General features: G+C 38.1%; 1 protein-coding gene across 3 annotated transcripts in view; it reads right to left on the reverse strand.

Moving 5' to 3' along the window:
• Nucleotides 1–745: 745 nt before the first annotated feature.
• LOC150088764 (uncharacterized) overlaps nt 746–18,024 on the reverse strand; it is a 47,123-nt gene continuing 29,844 nt past the window's right edge. For 2 of the 3 annotated variants that reach the window (XM_090369632.1, XM_090369633.1), the window contains one exon: nt 746–2,468. In XM_090369632.1, the coding sequence (XP_090225758.1) occupies nt 1,426–2,468 (1,043 nt within the window). In that variant the 3' untranslated portion in view covers nt 746–1,425. Of the gene's footprint in view, nt 2,469–11,614; nt 11,705–18,024 lie in introns of those variants that run through there. The other variant, XM_090369635.1, reaches the window with a different exon arrangement.

Raw genomic sequence — 18,024 nt, forward strand, 5'->3', positions numbered from 1 at the left:
TTCTTAATGGCTGTATCTTGCTGAAAGGACAGCCAAAAAATGTCTAAAATTAAAATCGTTAAATTCAGCAAAACTACCAACAACAGGTATTTATTAATCACAAAAAACTGTCTTGAATTAACTATTACATTTTGTTAAAAAGTACATTAGATATTGACATTGTTATATAGGGTTGCCATCTTTGCCTTTGACGTGTGCAATTTCCGGTCAGCCATTTTGTACAAACATTGATTAAAATTGCTGAATATATATATTAATAACATTTACGATAAACGTGAAGATCAGTTTAGTAATTTATTACTATTTTCAGGGCGAAGTTAAAATGGGGAAACATGGATTTAACAGATTAATTGCCTAATTATTATTTTTTAATTTTTCATAATGTGAAGTCAAAATATAAGGCGAATGTGGGCCGATTATGGCTGGATTCTCCGTGAAAATTATATCTAAAAAACCGACTAATGGTCAACACGAAAGCAAGATGGAAACTCTATTTACACAGGTAACTTTGTAACTTCAAATGTATACATTCCGGTGATTAATTTAAAGTTTTATAACTGTTAAGATTTATACAGCGACATTCAAAAATATCAGCAACCTTACTTAACACCAAACAACTTTTGCTGTTGCTGAATATTGTGAAAATATATTTTTGGAGATACAACCAGACGAGTCTAATTTCAATTTTTTTTTTTTTTTTTCAAAAGTATTATTTTTAATATTAGTAACTCCACTGAGATTATTCACATATGAGCTTTTTTTTAAAGCACGTATTTACAATGATTAAACATTTAACTTGAAGATCACAAACTATTAATTAAAACGTAAAATTAGTAGTAATTTAACTGGTTAAAAATGGCGACTGATTTCTATGAATGTTGGTTCGTTTATCATTGGATTTTTTCATTCCATATACGCTTCATAAAAAGTGAGGGAGAAAGCTATGACGTCACTACTTCTTTCATTATGCGAAATCGACTTTTAAAACGAGAAATATGAGCACACAACAACAAAATAAAACTTGGAAGTAATCTTCAACTGTACACAATGTTTTTTTAGAAAAGTATATGCACTGTATTTATACAATAAGCAGGTAATATACCCATAGTTTTCACACTGGCCCCTATTTCAACAAAAAGCAAATACAAGTTTAAACCGAATTTACAATAGCGATGTCTCGTCCATATATATATATATACCTGTGAGGCTATTCTGAGTAAGGCACTCCAGTTAGGGTCAGCGCCTATGATCGCTAACATTCCAACATGCTTGACAATCCACGATGTTTTCTATTTGGATCTTTCACACTTATGCACCCAATTTCCATCACCCGCGGACTAGCACGTGCAAATGACAGCAACACGATGCTCCAGAATCGCCGACATCATGCCTATCTTTCAAGAGTACACTAGCTATGTGGGTCTATCACTGCAACACCGGTATTGACTTACTGGGAGTCGATGATATGAGAAAAGTGTCAAAAGGTGAGTAGGTGTGTCCAAAATATGGGCTCAAGGGAGCTAAGCCGATGTGTGAAGGGAACTGAAAGTGGGTGGTGGTTGCGGTGCCTGAAGTCGTATAATGTGGACTGCTCATGAAGGGACTCCAAATAGTCGGTAATCCAGGGGTTTTCTGATGGAAGAAGGGACTTCTCAATGCCACTGTTGGAGTGTGAAGTGGAGCAAGGGTAGCTGATGGTCTCGGAGTTGGGATAGGACTGCTTGGAAGAGATGGTATTGGAGGAGGTTTTGGCTTCGGTTTTGCCACGGATATACAGGATGTAGGAGTTGATGGTGCTGTTGAGCTTGGTGACGAGACGGACTCATCTGGTGAAGAAGGATTCAAATCATTCTCTTGGTCCCCTTTAGACCTCTTTGATGGACCAGGGGAACTTGTACTACTAGGTGAACGGCTGTTATCGTCCGAGTCTTCTGGGGGGCGCTTGTTTTCTTTAGAGGCAGGTGAGATAGAAATCCAATAGGTTTCCCGCTCTCTGTTGGAAGACTTCATACTCATGTCTTCTGGTAGATCTGGTGAAGATGCTGGTAAAGGCATCTGCTGTTGCTGCCCGGGAAATGCGGGAGAAAATGAAGGTCTAGGGGATAGATAAGAAGGTTTAGGACTAAGAGACACACTAGTGGTATTGCTAATTGCCTCCATTTTTACATGGAAAGGGATTTTGTTCTCGGTTTTCACCGTCTCTGGAAAAGACACAAAGCGGTACACGAACTTCTGTCCGAGAACCTTTTTGATGATGTTCTTGTCATAATAATAACGTAAAGCCCGACTCAATTTATCATAGTTCATGTTATGTTTGTTCTTTCTTAAACCCCAGAGTCGAGCTACCTCCTCGGCATTAACCAGCTTGAATTCACCATCATTATTAGTCCACGTGATGATGCTGTTATACTGGTTGCTGAGCAACAATTCCAAAAGAAACTGCCACAGAGTGATGTTTGTGTCCATCCCTAGGGAGAAAAACAAGAAAATTAGAATATATAATGTACGTGAATAACACAGATAAATTAAAGTGTATATTTTACATGTATATTATAGATAAATTAGGTTGCTTAACGAATTTACCTATACAAATACAAATGGTGATTTGATATTTTAATTGACACCCCTCCAAAAAAAAAACCTTAAAATAAACTATTAAAACACAGAACATTCAATTTCTTATTCAGACAGCGACATACAGAAGATCATTGATCATCCACCGATTTACCATCCGACTTTCTAATGTCGGCTTAAGGTCTTAAGGGCTTTAGAGCAGATTTTTAACTACAATCATAAACAAACGATAAAAACATTTATTTGCATGAACATTATTATTATTTCGCTGGGGATGATGGTGATTTCGGTTTAGCCACGGATATACAGGATGTAAGAGTTGGTGCTGTTGAGCTTGGTGATGAGACGGACTCATTTGGTGAAGAAGGATTCAAATCATTCTCTTCGGGACCATGTTATGGCAAAAGCAACTTTTTTTTTTCTGCAAAGCACAGATCTTTCACACAGAATGATCTACCAGCACCAACTGCCTCAATATTACACTATTTTAGTAAACAAAATAGTTTTTTTATTAGAAAAGGTGGCAATGCCTTTTTAATTGGTACCTCCACCTTGATGCACTGCCCCATATAGTACTAATGCAACTCGTTGTGGACAGCATTTCAAATTTAAGATGACTCAGTATGGAATCGATGATTATTGAAAATAGTGCAATACCCAAGGCAACTCGTTATGAAGGATAAGCCATATTCGAATGAACAGTACATACGTCAGTGCCAGAGAAGTCTCACATATAAAATCTGTATATAATTAAATATGTGACTTCGTCACAGATTTTTCATTCATTTCTGGAACCCGAAAATAAAAGTATGAAATTGGTTAAGGAAAAAAGTGCAATATATGCAAAAAAATAAATAAATCGCGTTACTTTTACACTTGTAACCAAAACAACACTGCTTTACTTAAAAATCTGCAAAACTAATGACTAAAACGCCCCCTTACGGCAGCAGCGAGTACTTCAAACGAAAAATCAATCTATAACAAAGACACACCTTTCCCTTTCGTTTGCGCATGCACATTGAACACAGTACCTGCTTACGTCACACTATCTGCGTATACCTGTTCACTTTTATTTATTTTAACAGTAAACTTTGATGAAGATTTATAGGGTAAAAGGGAGAAAACACACAATCCAGTATGAAAATAGTTTTCGATGTCAGAGGAAGAACTTATAACCTAGAATTTAATTGCATATAGTCCGCACACCTATTGAACGAATTTCCGTTGTCGAAGGAAAGGCTTAAAAAAGTAGAAGGGGGGAAGGGGAAGTATTCATCGAAACCGGAAGTTGATTACATATACCGGAAACAGCCGTTACAAACCTACCGGATGCATCGGTGTGGTGTGTTCTAGCCACCTCGCACATTTTAGTCTATTGTCGATCGGTTGAAAGTTTCAGGGTCTTCCAAATACTGCCCCATATAGACAGACGCATAACACAAATTCCTCCGGAAACGGTTGTATCATGATCATAATACCCTCCATTCTCTACCCGATGTGGAAACTTTACTTTTCAAATGAATGCCGACCGGAAATAGACAAAGTGTATCAGCTAACGTCCGTTTTAGCCTTTAGCAATCGCGATGGTTGATGTTACATAAAAGGGGTGGCATCGTGTGCAAAGGATGCTAAATGAAGATGATCCAATGAACAGGTGGGCAGAGACGTTAAATGGTTGCTTCCCTAATCTGTCTCCCTTTTTTGATGTGACATCCTTTTCACCTATTTCCCGACACTGGTACTGTCACGAGGACAAGCGAATGTTTTTTTTTTTTTTTTTTGTTGCACTGTCCGTGTCATCATTGCTTCAAGGTCGAAGGTCATAAAGTACCAAAACACTCCATGTTTGTGAAGCATTGACTCAGTGGCACTTTTAAACCAATTGGGATTTTGGAACCCCTATTGCTACAAGAGTCTTTTAATTTGGATCTATATTTCGACTGTTTGCCCCCCCCATATTTGGAGGGCCACCAAACAGTTGAAATATATAATGCGCGCGCCTAGTACGCCTATGCGTAAACGCGCCACTACGTTGTCCAAAGGATAAAAACTTAAAAGATGTTTTCAGCTTGGAATACGATGGGTGGGGTGGATATTAACTCCGTGTGGGGGAAAAAGGGGTACAACAGGGGACCTAATTTGCTGAAAAGGGGATGTTGTAAAATTTCATATGATGGTCTGAAATTATCTGTTAAGTTTCTATTACAGAAGAGCCTCGACGGCCCGTTAGCTAAGTTGGTGGGTTCGATTCCCATACGGGCCGGTACAACATTTTTAACCCCTGTCCTGAAGGGCAAATTGCCAGTTTTTGACATCTCTGTGTACTAAAATTGTAATAAAGATCATTCTCTTCAAACTCAGGAAACATTACAATGGACCATTTCAAACTGATAAATTTTGAAACCTTATTCCTCATCTTATTAAAAATGAGGCTTATATAGCAATACGACATTATGTCTACAGGTACAGCGGATTAAAATTTTGTTTCTATCACTACAGAAAATAACAACTGAACGAACTACTTGTTAAAAGTGTTAATTATGCGGGTAAATTATATCACAATATGGTAGCAATGATGAAGTTGTTCGAGTGGTTAACGCGAGGGTAAATCAGTACACGCGTTTTGGTTAACCGTGTTTGGGCTCACATAATCGCTAAATACGGTAATAATCTTATGTTCTCTTAAATATCTCTGACCCTTTTATTTTGCTCCGTGTGCTAAAAACAAACGTAGTACAAAAACGTATATATATTTACAATAAAAACCTCGCTAATTCGGAACTCTATAATCCGAACTTTCTTCTTTTTTTTATGTATTTTGTTTATGCAGAACGGAAATCTTTCCTAAACGAAGAATTAATGAGGGAATTCCAAACTTCTTTCAGAATGGTTTTAGCATCAAGTTATAAAAGAAATAAAATCATTCAATATAAGACCGTTAAAGGGACATTGCAATACAGAACCTTTACTCGGCGGTTTAAGACATTCATTAAAGGTTTATTGTTTAAAAAAATCGCTATTGTTAGTGTTCCATTTCATTTTAACTCTTTACATCTTGTTTTGAATATAAACATTTTCATAAAATTTTATTTTCATCATATTTGTGTCCTAATACTACCTAAATGAGCATATACAGTATTTGCTGGATTGCAAATAAATTTGTTTAGAGACTCGAGGAATTCTTAAGTTCTCTTCAATTTGTAGTCAGCAGATCTCAAACAGAAGGGTAGAGTTTTTTCATTCAGAACAACATACAGATCGATCCGTGAACACACAATTGTACCAACATAATAGACGATGAAAATCGTTTAGTATGTAATTAAAATTATTTTACAGGTCTGTATTGGTTGGTTGTTGTTAGGGTTTTAGGCACATCAGCAACTCGGGCCATATTGCGCTGTATATAATATATCTGCACATTGCATGTATTCTGTGGTCGATTTTTTTCTTTGCTGGAAGAAAAACCATGCTCCTCTCGCACGAGACCACGTTATGCAAAAGATCCATAAAAATTCCTCGCGTCATCGACGGGATTAGAACTCAGGTCTTTTCCATCCGTGGGGAGGATGGTACCAACTGTGCTACACCCACGAGGGTAGGTTATTAGAAATTTTAGAAAATCCAATGATCCGCGGTACATTTTTGAATGAGAATTGCTGATCTAATACTAACATCAACTGGAGCATTAAGCCAAAGTAGTCGATGCGATAAGGAACTCTCAAACAACCACAGTTCATCTCTCACTAACTCATCTCCACTCCCTAACATACAGGCGTTCAGTTTCAATTCGCCTTATGCATTTTATGAAAACTGCAATCAATTACAATTGTCTTCTGTCTTGCCCATCCCTAATTGTTACGAGAGAGGATTTTTTTTTTTTTTTTCTTATAATTTAGCATTAATGCATTTACGTTTTCAGGACGCATGAATCATGTACCTTTCGGCCAAGACCGACTAACTCGGTTACGGTGTGGAAAAAAAGCCCGTAAAATTTCTCTCCTCTTAGATGGGATTCGAACCAAAGCCTTTATCAGACGATGTGAAAGGACAGCAGTCATAATCAGTGCAATGCCCACAAGGGTTTTTGTTTTCGTTTCCCTGATGAAGAATTGCAGGAAAAAAAAAACACGCTGAAACGTCTGTATTCACTGTCATCTTAGTATAGAATAACTTGCTAATATTTGGAACGTAGGATAGCCATCTTAAATTTAAATGTTTTTCTTTTCTTTTACTGAGGTTTACAAGCCTACTTGGGGAAGGCCTTTAGGTACAATTAGAGGAGGGGGGGGGGTATTTAAGTATGTTGATTACCATGCGAACGAGTTAATCGCATCGGAGGAAAGATATATGATCACACCTGGAGATGAGAGATTCCCCAGTACCCCAGTAGGAGTAGCGGGGTATATTCCGCCTCCCTGCACACCTAAACGTGCTTCAAATCCCTTTCCTCGAACTCATATCACGTACACATACAGTACAATGAGCAGTTTCAAAACATTTTCTCCCCTCGAACTGTTCTCCGCATCGTATACGGACTTATTCGATCCGGAAAGGGCAAATTATAAATAAATAAACAATAATAATAATAGTGCCGATTTCGAGGTCAAGCAGTTCCGTGTTGTACAGGTGATGTGGCAATTGGTTACGGCCTGTATTTATTTCAAAGTTGCAGCAGCAACTCGTAGAACGAACTCCGTATTACCACAGTGCTGATTGCGAAACTTCGCTGCAGTGACGTCAGAAAAGGTTGAGAGAAGAAGCACGTGTCGTCTTCGAAACACGTCACCCTCCGAAGATTCTGTGGGAGGAGCAATCCGATTACCTTTTTCAAGGACAAAAGATGTAAACGAAGCGTGGATAAAGCGATGCGATATGACCGCAGTTATTAAAAGGTGCTACCTATTATGAAACCTTGAGTTTGGGGGGGACGAGTAAATTGGAGTTAATCATCCATCACTAATCATCCCCCCCGCCCTAAAATGAACCCGTCTTCTCTCACCTGCAGACAACGGGTACGGAGAGCATATTATCCAGCGTAATTATCGGCCAACCGCAAACATGTTTTAGTTATAAACTACACCAGCTAAAACAAGTTAGGGGATGACACTGCCCAGATACGATCAACTGCAATTTGGTTGTCAACCTAACAATTTAATTCGAGTCACTTCAGACAGATTTAAGACATTAAGCGGCATGTACGAATTAAAACGTTCTGGTAACTATAGCAACTATTCAAATTAAGAAACTGCTCTCTGAGCAAGGTAGATCATAGATGATGGCGTACATAACACGGTTTTTCTAATACCACCAGACAAGCTTAAATTGTACACAACGTTTTTGTCACAAATATCTGGATTGGTTTCAAATGTTCTATAAATGTCTATTATGATCGATGAGACCACCCGGGTGTAAGCAACACATACAGGGACGGAGGTGTGGCACCCTAATACAAATAATGGCCAATATAAAGTATTCTGTTAATCCTGCGGTTAGCCTTCTTTACAGATACTTCCACTGCACTGTTCTTCCAAACTGTTGCCTCTAATTCCACTATTACCCTGAAACTAGTTAGAACGAATACATCAACTACACCCCAGCCAAAATATATCAGAAACCTTTATTCAGTATCTGGTAGGATCACCTTTTGCTCGAATTACAGCCCGTGGCAGATTCCACTAAGGGTCTGAGGGAGTCTAGCTCCAGATTTGAGCATTCTTCCATCAGGTTATTTGTCAGCTAATGTATTTTGGTCGGTAGGAAACTGCGAAGCCGTTCTCTACCGAATTCATGGGAGGTAATACGACTTCTAACTATATGAAAATCGGAAAGATCACCTGTCTTCCCCATAACTGAATGGATCAAGAAACCTCTGTAAAGCGTGCAGTGTTTATTTGACACCAAGGTACTTGTAATTATATCGTACGTTAATTATCTATTGACGTCAACTGAAAATTGTTTCTAATTTTTTGGCCATTGAGTGTATCCAGAATACATTCACGACTGCAAACTCATTGAACTATTTTTGGTTTTTACTGATTCCTCTATTCGAGCTGATAACCGAATTTTTCTGATAATTAGAAGCTGCAGATATTCGAATTGCAGTACAGACAACTCACTTTCCAACCTTGTACCAATCCAAATACCAGAAACAACTCATACCACAGGTTTTGGTAAATTTCGTGTTAAGATTATCATAAAAAATGCTTAACTATTAGAAAATATTAAATATAAACTTTTAAAAGTGGTTTGAAAATAAAACATACTGACGCTTGCATATTTTGCTGAATTATTTATGATCTTTCTTATATAAAATTAGTTTGCATCCTTTAAGTTAACTATAAAAAATTAATACTTGTTTGTTTTCTTAATTTTCATTATCATTAAAATGGAATTTATTAAAACACTTATTTTTCTCAATGATCCTGCTTATAATTAAACTTGTGACGTCACAAAGCTTGAATTTTGTTTATATTTGCCAAATTTTTAATATTTTTTGTCTTTTTGGTAATTTTTGGTTTATTTTGGCATTCTAGCTTTGTTGCTATAGAATTTTTTGTACATGTATGTTTTAATAGTTTTCTTAAATCGTGACCAACTTAAAACAACCGTTTATTCAGTGACATCAGAGCTCTGGCACTTCATCTTGCTACTCAGTAATAGGATAACAATTTCGGAATTCGCTTTTAAACCCCACTTCACTTTTACAAGGGCACATGAGTCAGTCAGTCCGTTAAATGTAGTCACATGAGCGAATGCAAAAAAAAAAAAAAAAATCTCTACAGTGTCTTCTACAATGTTGCACTAAAATAAAATCAAGTTAATGAAAGGAAGTCTGTAATTCAATCGTACTATATTTTTACCTCTAAATTTCGAAAATAAAATATAAATTGTCGAGCCAATTACGTCCAAAGAAATTTGCATTCGGATTTCTTACTGTTCTGCCTTTAAGCAATGAAGCTATCAAAATTTCCTCCGGACCCCACCGGATTTTCTTTCAGTCTATACATTCACTAATTAAGAGATAAGATTTCTCGATCTTAGATACTGCTAAATGTACATGTCTACTTTCTAATTAATTTCGTTTATTAATTAGAAATAATTTGGCTGTTATTTTTCGTATTAATAACATTTTATTTATTTTATTAAAACATGCATTACAGAGTACCCAATTACAGTTCATGTATAACAGACAGAAACAATTATCACTTATTGCAGAAAACAGGTTTCCTAATACCATCAAGTTAATTTGGACACGAGTTTCTTCTAGTGAATCTTCGCATGAGGATTCCAAACAATCAACAATTCAATCATTTTAAATAAAATGCATAAATGAAATAATTTTATTTTTATTAAAATTAACGTCTCTGAATTTTTAATTTTTGTCCAATCCACTTTCTTACGTCATCCCCCCCCTCCCAAAATAAGCTATCTAATCCAAAATATTAGTAACGAAATCAAATACATTCAATTATGATGAATATTACCATCGCTACTTAACATAAACAGCAGCTAGACAAACACGTGAGCAAATGTTTCTAATACGGTAATACGAGTGGCAGTAATTCTATCGTGCAGTTCTGCTATCTGCGTGAGGAATCGAAGCAGGTGGGCCTACAAAGAACAAGTGGGAGAGAAACAGGATGAAGGTTTTTCATAGAACACCCGCCCCAGGTGGAGCAGAGAATACACAATAAAAGTAAAATTTAAGCCCAAACACTGTTACAGTTGCAGAAGGCAGTTTTCCAACTCCGGTCTACGTCTGTGAGAAAAGAGAAACGACAGTAAAGAAAGAAAAAGAAAAAAAAAAAAAAAATGGGGGGGGGGGGTAGAAAGAAAGAAAAAAAATCGGGGACGCACTGCGCATACTGTTCACCTATTTCAATTGAACTGCGCATGCTTCAAACTAACAGCAGATAAAAGAAAATCTAGTTAAACTATTGCAATGTATAAAAAACATTTTACGCTAATATCAGTGTTAATCACTGTCTCCTAATGATCTTTGAACGCCCCCATTCTTTCTAATAATGGAACACTCACAGTGCGCATGCACACGAATAAATTTCGATCATTAACAAACGATCTAAGTAATAGTTCGTAAGATGACATTTGTACGATGCATTCGAGAGTCGTCTGCCCGAATAATCAATCTTAATTAATAATGACCGACATACCTTGAATGAGAAGAAACCGAGAAATGTTTGTCGAGTACAAAGTTCTGCGAACGCCAATTGACTCACCACGATGTGTCTGTACATATAACGACATATGACGAGGCAACATGGATCACTTCGTCAGCCGAGAGTCCATCCTTTAATAAACAGCGATATCATGTTTACATTGCTACAGTGGCACGCTGTACAGATGTCTTATTATCCCTGTCGCCATATCTTCTCAACCAAACCAAAACAAACGAAATAATCGACACTTGGGATAAACACATTCCTACACAGTGATGGACCGAACAGGTTTCCAAGTACATAATATCAAGTATTCGCCTGACGACATATGTCCCTAGTCGTTTATTATTCCTTATAGACTGCACTTCGGGGCAGAAAGAGAGGTAAGAAGTGTGCGTCCGGGTTTCAAAGGGTGCCAAACGATACATCGCCTTTTTCTTTTCTTTTTCCTCCCATCCCTCCTCCTTCAAGTATCTTGTTTATTTAACGATATTTCCAATCTTCGTCCTGTCTCATTAATCGACGTCCGAAAAACAAGCGGAACTTTCGACGCGAATTAGAAACGCGGATGGCAGACGATCAAGGAGTCTGTTTGAATTATACGCCCAAAGCCTTTGAAAACATGACTCATATCACTTTACTTTAAAAATAACTCAATAAATTATTAAAAATCAAGAAGTATATCGCCTAAGTAAACGTTTTGTTAAGTTAAAAAAGACATCTTTTAAAGCAAACGATCAAATATCTTCTGTTTATATTAAGACATTTTACAATCCCACATTTCCTTGCTAATTAAGCGAAATACCGCCCATAAGGGTGTCAAATATCAAATTTATGCTAATTTTAAAGAAATGTATACTTACAGAATATGACTAATTAAATGAGCAAAGTTAACAAGTTTCTTAATCCGCGCCAGAAAAGAAGAGGCAACCATGCCATGCTATTTTACCAAGTAACACAAACTGTCTTGTTTTCCCTGTTGAAGTAGCGAGACATGCGCATTACGTCATTTTAAAACGTCATTAAATACGCAATAACATTTAGCTAGAAAAGCATGCGCAATAGTGTGGCAACCAGTGGAGGAATCATGATCGAAAATTTTGATAATTAGAACAAGGTAATGATTACTCTTTCTCGCTATTAGCTCTTCGTGTTTAATATGTATTTGTTAAATAGTTATGTTTAATTAATAAAAACGAATGTGGCCATTTTATAAACTTTTAAACAATATCAGGCATTTCGAATTATTTGTTTTTATTCTCTCTGGAAGGGAAAAAAATGTTTTCTTGCTATTTTTTCCTTGTTTTTTTTATTATTATTATTTTTTTTTTTTTTTTAAGACACGGTTGGTGATCATCCACCGCGCAGTTTTTCAAGGAAAACAACTGTGTACATATTTTTGAATTTACCTGTATGTGTAGAAATTATTTTTTTCCAACGAAGGATTTTTTTTTTTTTTTTTTTAATTTATGGAAAATATGGTTGAGCAAGTGCAATTTAAGAGATATAGTGTGATGACCTTGAGAGAAGCAATATATGACAGGTGGTCGTAAGTCAACTCGGACACTTTTACAAGCTAAGGAAGTTTACAACTATTAAGCTATTATCATGGCCTAGATACCACGCATCGAAACTCAAGAGAGCTTTAGGGTTTCTTTAAAACCAGCTCTGAACCGGGTAGCTGAATACCATTCGGCACAAATTATTTCATGGGTGCAGTAATTGAAACTTTGGTCTTATGAGGGCATTTTAAAGATACAGAGATGAATTCAACTTTGATGGTAAGGATAACTTCGAATTTTTGTAAGAGAGAGATTTAGTCATAATTTTAAGTAAGAATACAAATAAGTTGAAAAACAAAAGTGAAACATTTTGATAAAATCCATTCCGTTTGTGATTGTCCAACCTTCTGCTTACACCTTGACGCTGATGGCTCTTTTAGAATCGTAGATGTATTCTTCGTGCGTTATTAGTGTACCCATGTCTCGTCACAATCTAAGAACAGAGAGATCCCCTACAGATTGCCCAAATGTTCGTCCTTCCAAAGTGTGTGGAAAAGACCCAAATTCGAATCTTGTATCTATTGAAGAGCCGTGTACAGACTGGTTTTCACGCTGGGGCTGAAGTACTCTACCTCGGGGGAGGGTTGTATGTTTTTGTTCTTTCTCCTCTAAAAACCAATCTAAGAACAGAGAGATCACTTACAGATTGCCCAAACATGTGCCCGTTCATTGGCTCTTCTATTCATCAGACAAATATGGAATTCAGTGTCTTAGTATGACCCATACAAAAATGTCGAATTATTCTGTAGTTCGAAGCTGTCAGTGAGATAATTAAAAAATATAATTTTCATTAAAGAACACATACAGTTCACATTGCTGACACAAAAGAAATGCAACCACATAACATGCGCTATAGTTTGTCTAAAATTATTCTACTCGAACGATGGCAATCTCTATTAGACCCGTTAGAACATACGTAAAGCACTTATTTGTCTTCACCACATCCTTTCGTCCGTCTGTCTAACAGTCTGCATATAATAACTAACTCCCAGTAGGTGGCTTTTCATAAAATTTAACAGTTTGTTCTTTTAGAAAGATTTGTGTAAAAAATTTCAAATTTCATTTAAAACATCGGACCAATAAAAACCCGGCAATTATTATTTCTTTGTAAGTCCGTCCGCATGTAATAACTCAACTTCTGATGGATTAATTTTTGTGAAATTTTATATATAGCTTCTTCGGAAAGGTTTTCGAGCTATCCCAAATTTCATTAAAATTGAACCAACTTTTTTCCTTTTTTATTTTTATAAACATCAAATCGTTGACGTTGAATCAGGCTGTTCTTCAATATAACGTAAAAACTGCATCTGAACCGTTTTTAGTTGCGACATTAGAAATATTTGATCTAATTTCTTTTTCTGTCCTCTATCCCTAGCTATACATGACTCCAGGATTTCTATTCCCCAAATGCATAATCTTACATTTCAAAGCATTAAACTCCAGTTGCCATTTTTCGGTTTTCTGAAAACCCATTTATTTTTTCACCATAGCTCCCACTTAAGTCAACACACCTTTTGGCACAATCGTCTAGCTTTCGTAAAATTCAGAACATTTATTTTGACTCAAACCAGTTGTTGACTGCATCCATCGGAGTACTGTCACTGTCGAATTATTGTCCTTTCAAATCCTTTATGAGATTTGGAAATAGAAAGTAGTTCAATGGAGCCAAATCCGATGAGTATGGGGAATGTTGTGATAACTCGAACTCAGAGTCACGCAATGTTGCCTAGGTCACAAACGCTGTGCGAATACCATAACTTTCCCAGCCGACTTCTGCATTCCAAACTTTTTAGGAAAGGGAGAAGAGGGATGTTTCCACTGTTTCGATTGTTATTTTGTTTCGGGGTCGAAGTGGTGCACCACCGCTTCGTCCATAGTGACATATAGCCTCCAAAACTGACCTTTATTAGCTCCAAAATGATGATAAAGGTCAGAAATTCATGTCGTCATGAATTTATTTTGGCAACATTTAATTTAAATGAAGGTACTCAATGACTGTACAGTGCTTGATGTTCTGAACAGTCGCTGTCTTCATTCACCTTTCACACTTCAACGCCCTCTGTAAAGGAGAAGACCCTTGTTACAGATCTGAAATTTTCTGCGAATACACAAGAAAAGTCACAGAACAGATTAGCAATATTGCCTTTTACGAAAACCTTTCGATCTCTATTGGGCTAAGAACTTTTCAACCCACCCTCCTATGCAACCGATCCAAGTTTTTTTGAAGCATCATGGCCTGCTCGAATTGTTAACCACCTTTCCCACCTTCAAATAAAAAACTGATATTTTCACTTGGATGCCTTGGTCAATATTATTTATGAAAATTAGGCGGGATCTAACACCAAGCCCAGCGGACTTCTCGTTACGCTGGTCCACCCTGCAGACTGATAATTTATGACAACTTCTCTCTATCCTATGCTTTAGCCTTGTGATCTAGCGTAGGGGGTGTACCAGTAACTCCAATTTCTAGTTTACATAAGAACCTTCCTTCCACGAAGGATGGTACCGAAAAACTTTACTAATGGCTAAGTATATAATGTAAAAATTGTTACCTGCTTACACTGAGTGGACAGAAATCATGGGTTACCTACCTAGTAATGGGTATGCCCACCTTTCGCCCTGATAAGGACAGTCACACGTCGAGGCATGGCATTGAATCCACTAGTTCACTAAAGCGTCCCATAGGTATTTCCTTCCAGGCTTGCTGCACCGCTGTCCATAATTCCGTCGCATTCCTGGGTGGAGAATCCAAAGCTCGAACAGACATTTCTACAGTATCCCAAAGATGCTCCACAAGGTTCATGTCCGGTAAACGAGGAGGCCATTCCATGGTGATAAAATCTGCGGAATGCTCTTCGAACTACGTTCTAGTCACCACGGCTCTGTGTAGAGGCGCACTGTTCTGCTGGAAGAGTCCATTGGGCACACGACGACCATGAAGGGATGTAGATGGTCTGCAAGGATGGACACGTAATCTGGACCATCAGAGATGCGTCCAGACTTACCAGAGGTCCTAAAGTGTGCCACTTGAACACGCCCCAAACTATTACCGACCGTCCACCTTCCTGAACCGTGTTGACATGATGGATGCATAGCTTCGTGCGGTTTCCGCCAGATACTCACCCTCCCGTCCGCTCGAAACAACTGGAAACGGGACTCACCGGACCAGGAGACCCGTCTCCAATCATCCAAGGTCCAGTGCCGATGTTCTTTCGCCCAGTTGAGGCGCAGAGTCCTGTCGTGGTGTTCGCAATGGAACTCTGGTGGGTCGGCGGCTTCCATAACCTATTGTGGCTAATGATTGCCTGATCGTCTTGGTGGAGACGTTTCTGTCACCTCCCTCGTTAAAGTCGGCGATGATTTGTGCCAGTTAGTTAGTTAGTTTTTAGGAGCATTAGCAACTAAGGCCATATTGCTCCGTGAATATGCGGTGGTCATTCTGACCTTTCCGCATCCTCTGTATTTAGTGGTGACGGGCTCGAACCCCGGTCTAATCAAGAAGCGTGTGCTACGCACTGCTGCTCCTTCCCACCTGGCTACGGAGGCGCCTGATTTGTGCCACTGTCGCTCTCCGGTTGGCTGAAAAAATTCGAGATAGATGTCGACGGCCACGTTCATCCACCACCTTTCTCTGCCCACAGCGCTGTCTGCGCGGTAGCATAGTGGTATCGTCACCGTCCTCCCCACACTGGGTGGAAAAGGCCTGGTTCGAATCCCGTCGATGACGGGAGGAACTTTAATGGGCTTTTTTCACTCCGTGCCCGAGTTAGTCGGTCTCAGGCGTAGATAGCAAGATTTTCCCCCCAGAAATTGAGGTTTTTTTCGTCCAGCAAACGGGCAATTTGCTGGACGAAATTTTCTGATAATATTGGTTACTTTGACCATAACTCAAGAGTTCTTATCTGTTACCCAACTGGACATATTATCTAGATGTTCTGGGGGCAGAACCGTTTCAAGTGAGCGGGTAGCTAATTCCAGGGAAGAGAGCCTAAAAAACTACAAGGGTTGTGTTAGGGTTGTTAAATATACAACAGTAAGTCTTAATTGTTTATACAGTAATGTTAGAAGTGTCGTCAATAAAATGAGCGAATTCGAACTGCTGGTTAAAACAAGTAACGCGGACATAATAGGGCTTGCGGAAACGTGGTGCCACCCAGAAATAGGGGATGATGAGTTTCAGTACGGCTTGTATAATGTATTGAGAAAGGATAGGGTAGATAGAAGGGGTAATGCTTCTTATCAGAAGCAGACAGAGTGCGACGATAGCTTTCCCGGATTCAGACGTTTCACGTGCTAGTATAGAATCTGCATGGTGTGAGATAGTTGGAAACAAAGGTATAATGCGAGTAGGAGTAATCTACAGACCAGGTGATTGTGAAGATTATGACGAGGGCCTCTACATGCAAATGGCATGGGCAAGTAAGCGTCAATGTCTTATTATGGGTGATTTCAATTTGCCTCTAATTGATTGGAGTAAATGGGAAGGAAACTCGACATGGGGAAAAAAAAAATTTAAATCAACTAGATGACTGTTATTTGTATCAACATGTCAGGGAAAGTACTAGAGAAAAGAATATCCTAGACCTCATCATCACACATGAATCAGATGACATAACAGAGCTGACAGTAGAGGAACCAGTAGAAGGAAGTGATCACGGAGTTCTATGGTGGATGATGAAGAGAGAGGTAGCAGTAGTAAAAGGCAAAGGAATGGGTTTTAATTTCAGAAAAGGAAATTACGATGCCTTAAGGTGCTACATGGCCTCTATTAACTGGGTAGATATACCGCAGAGAATGAATACAATTGAACTGTGGTATGCTTTTAAAACATTAATCACAGACGACTTGAATGCGTATTTACCATTAAAAAAAAAAAAAAAAAAAACTCCACGAGGAAGGTTCCAAGTTGGTGAATAGTGAAGTTGCCACATTACTTGAGCAGAAAAAGGTGGCATGGAAAGGTTACAGAGCAATAAAAAGTACCGAAGCCTATAACAGCTACAAGATGATCTGTAATAGAGCCACAGAAAAGGTTCGACAGGCGAAGGCAGTTTATGAGAAATCGCTAGCAAACAGAGCAAAGAGGGGAGATAAGAAATTCTTTACATATATAAATGCTAAGGACATCAGGACAATCCAGATCGGACCTTTACGTAAGGGAAAGGGGATAGTATTAAATATACCAGCTGCCGTTGCAGATGAACTCAACAGTTATTTTGCATCGATATTTACAAATGAAAAACCTTTTGTGGCAATGGGAAATTGTGGGAGCGAAGTTGAAAAATATGTAATTAATGATATTGAAATTTCGCAAGATTATTTAATGAAAAAAACTTTCGAGCCTACAGACCAGTAAGGCTCCTGGAGTTGATGGAATATACCCTATAATCTTAAGGAAGGCGGCAAGTGAGTGCATTGAACCATTGAGGCTAATTATGGGAGCACCACTAGACTCTGGGGAGATTCCGTTGGATTGGAAAAGTGCCAATGTATCCCCCATACATAAGGGTGGTTCTAAAAGTGAAGTGGGAAATTATCGACCTGTCAGTCTGACTTCAGTGGAGGGAAAATCATGGAGGCAATGATCAATGGTGGAATTCAGGATCACTTGGATAGAACTGAAATTCTCAAGGATACTCAGCATGGTTTTGTAATGGGAAAATCATGTTTAACAAATCTGGTTCGCTATTTTGAAAGGGTCACTCATGAAC

The sequence above is a fragment of the Mastigoproctus giganteus genome, chromosome 3, assembly GCF_048544385.1.
Source record: "Mastigoproctus giganteus isolate SK-2022 chromosome 3, ASM4854438v1, whole genome shotgun sequence".
NCBI lineage: Eukaryota > Metazoa > Arthropoda > Arachnida > Uropygi > Thelyphonidae > Mastigoproctus > Mastigoproctus giganteus.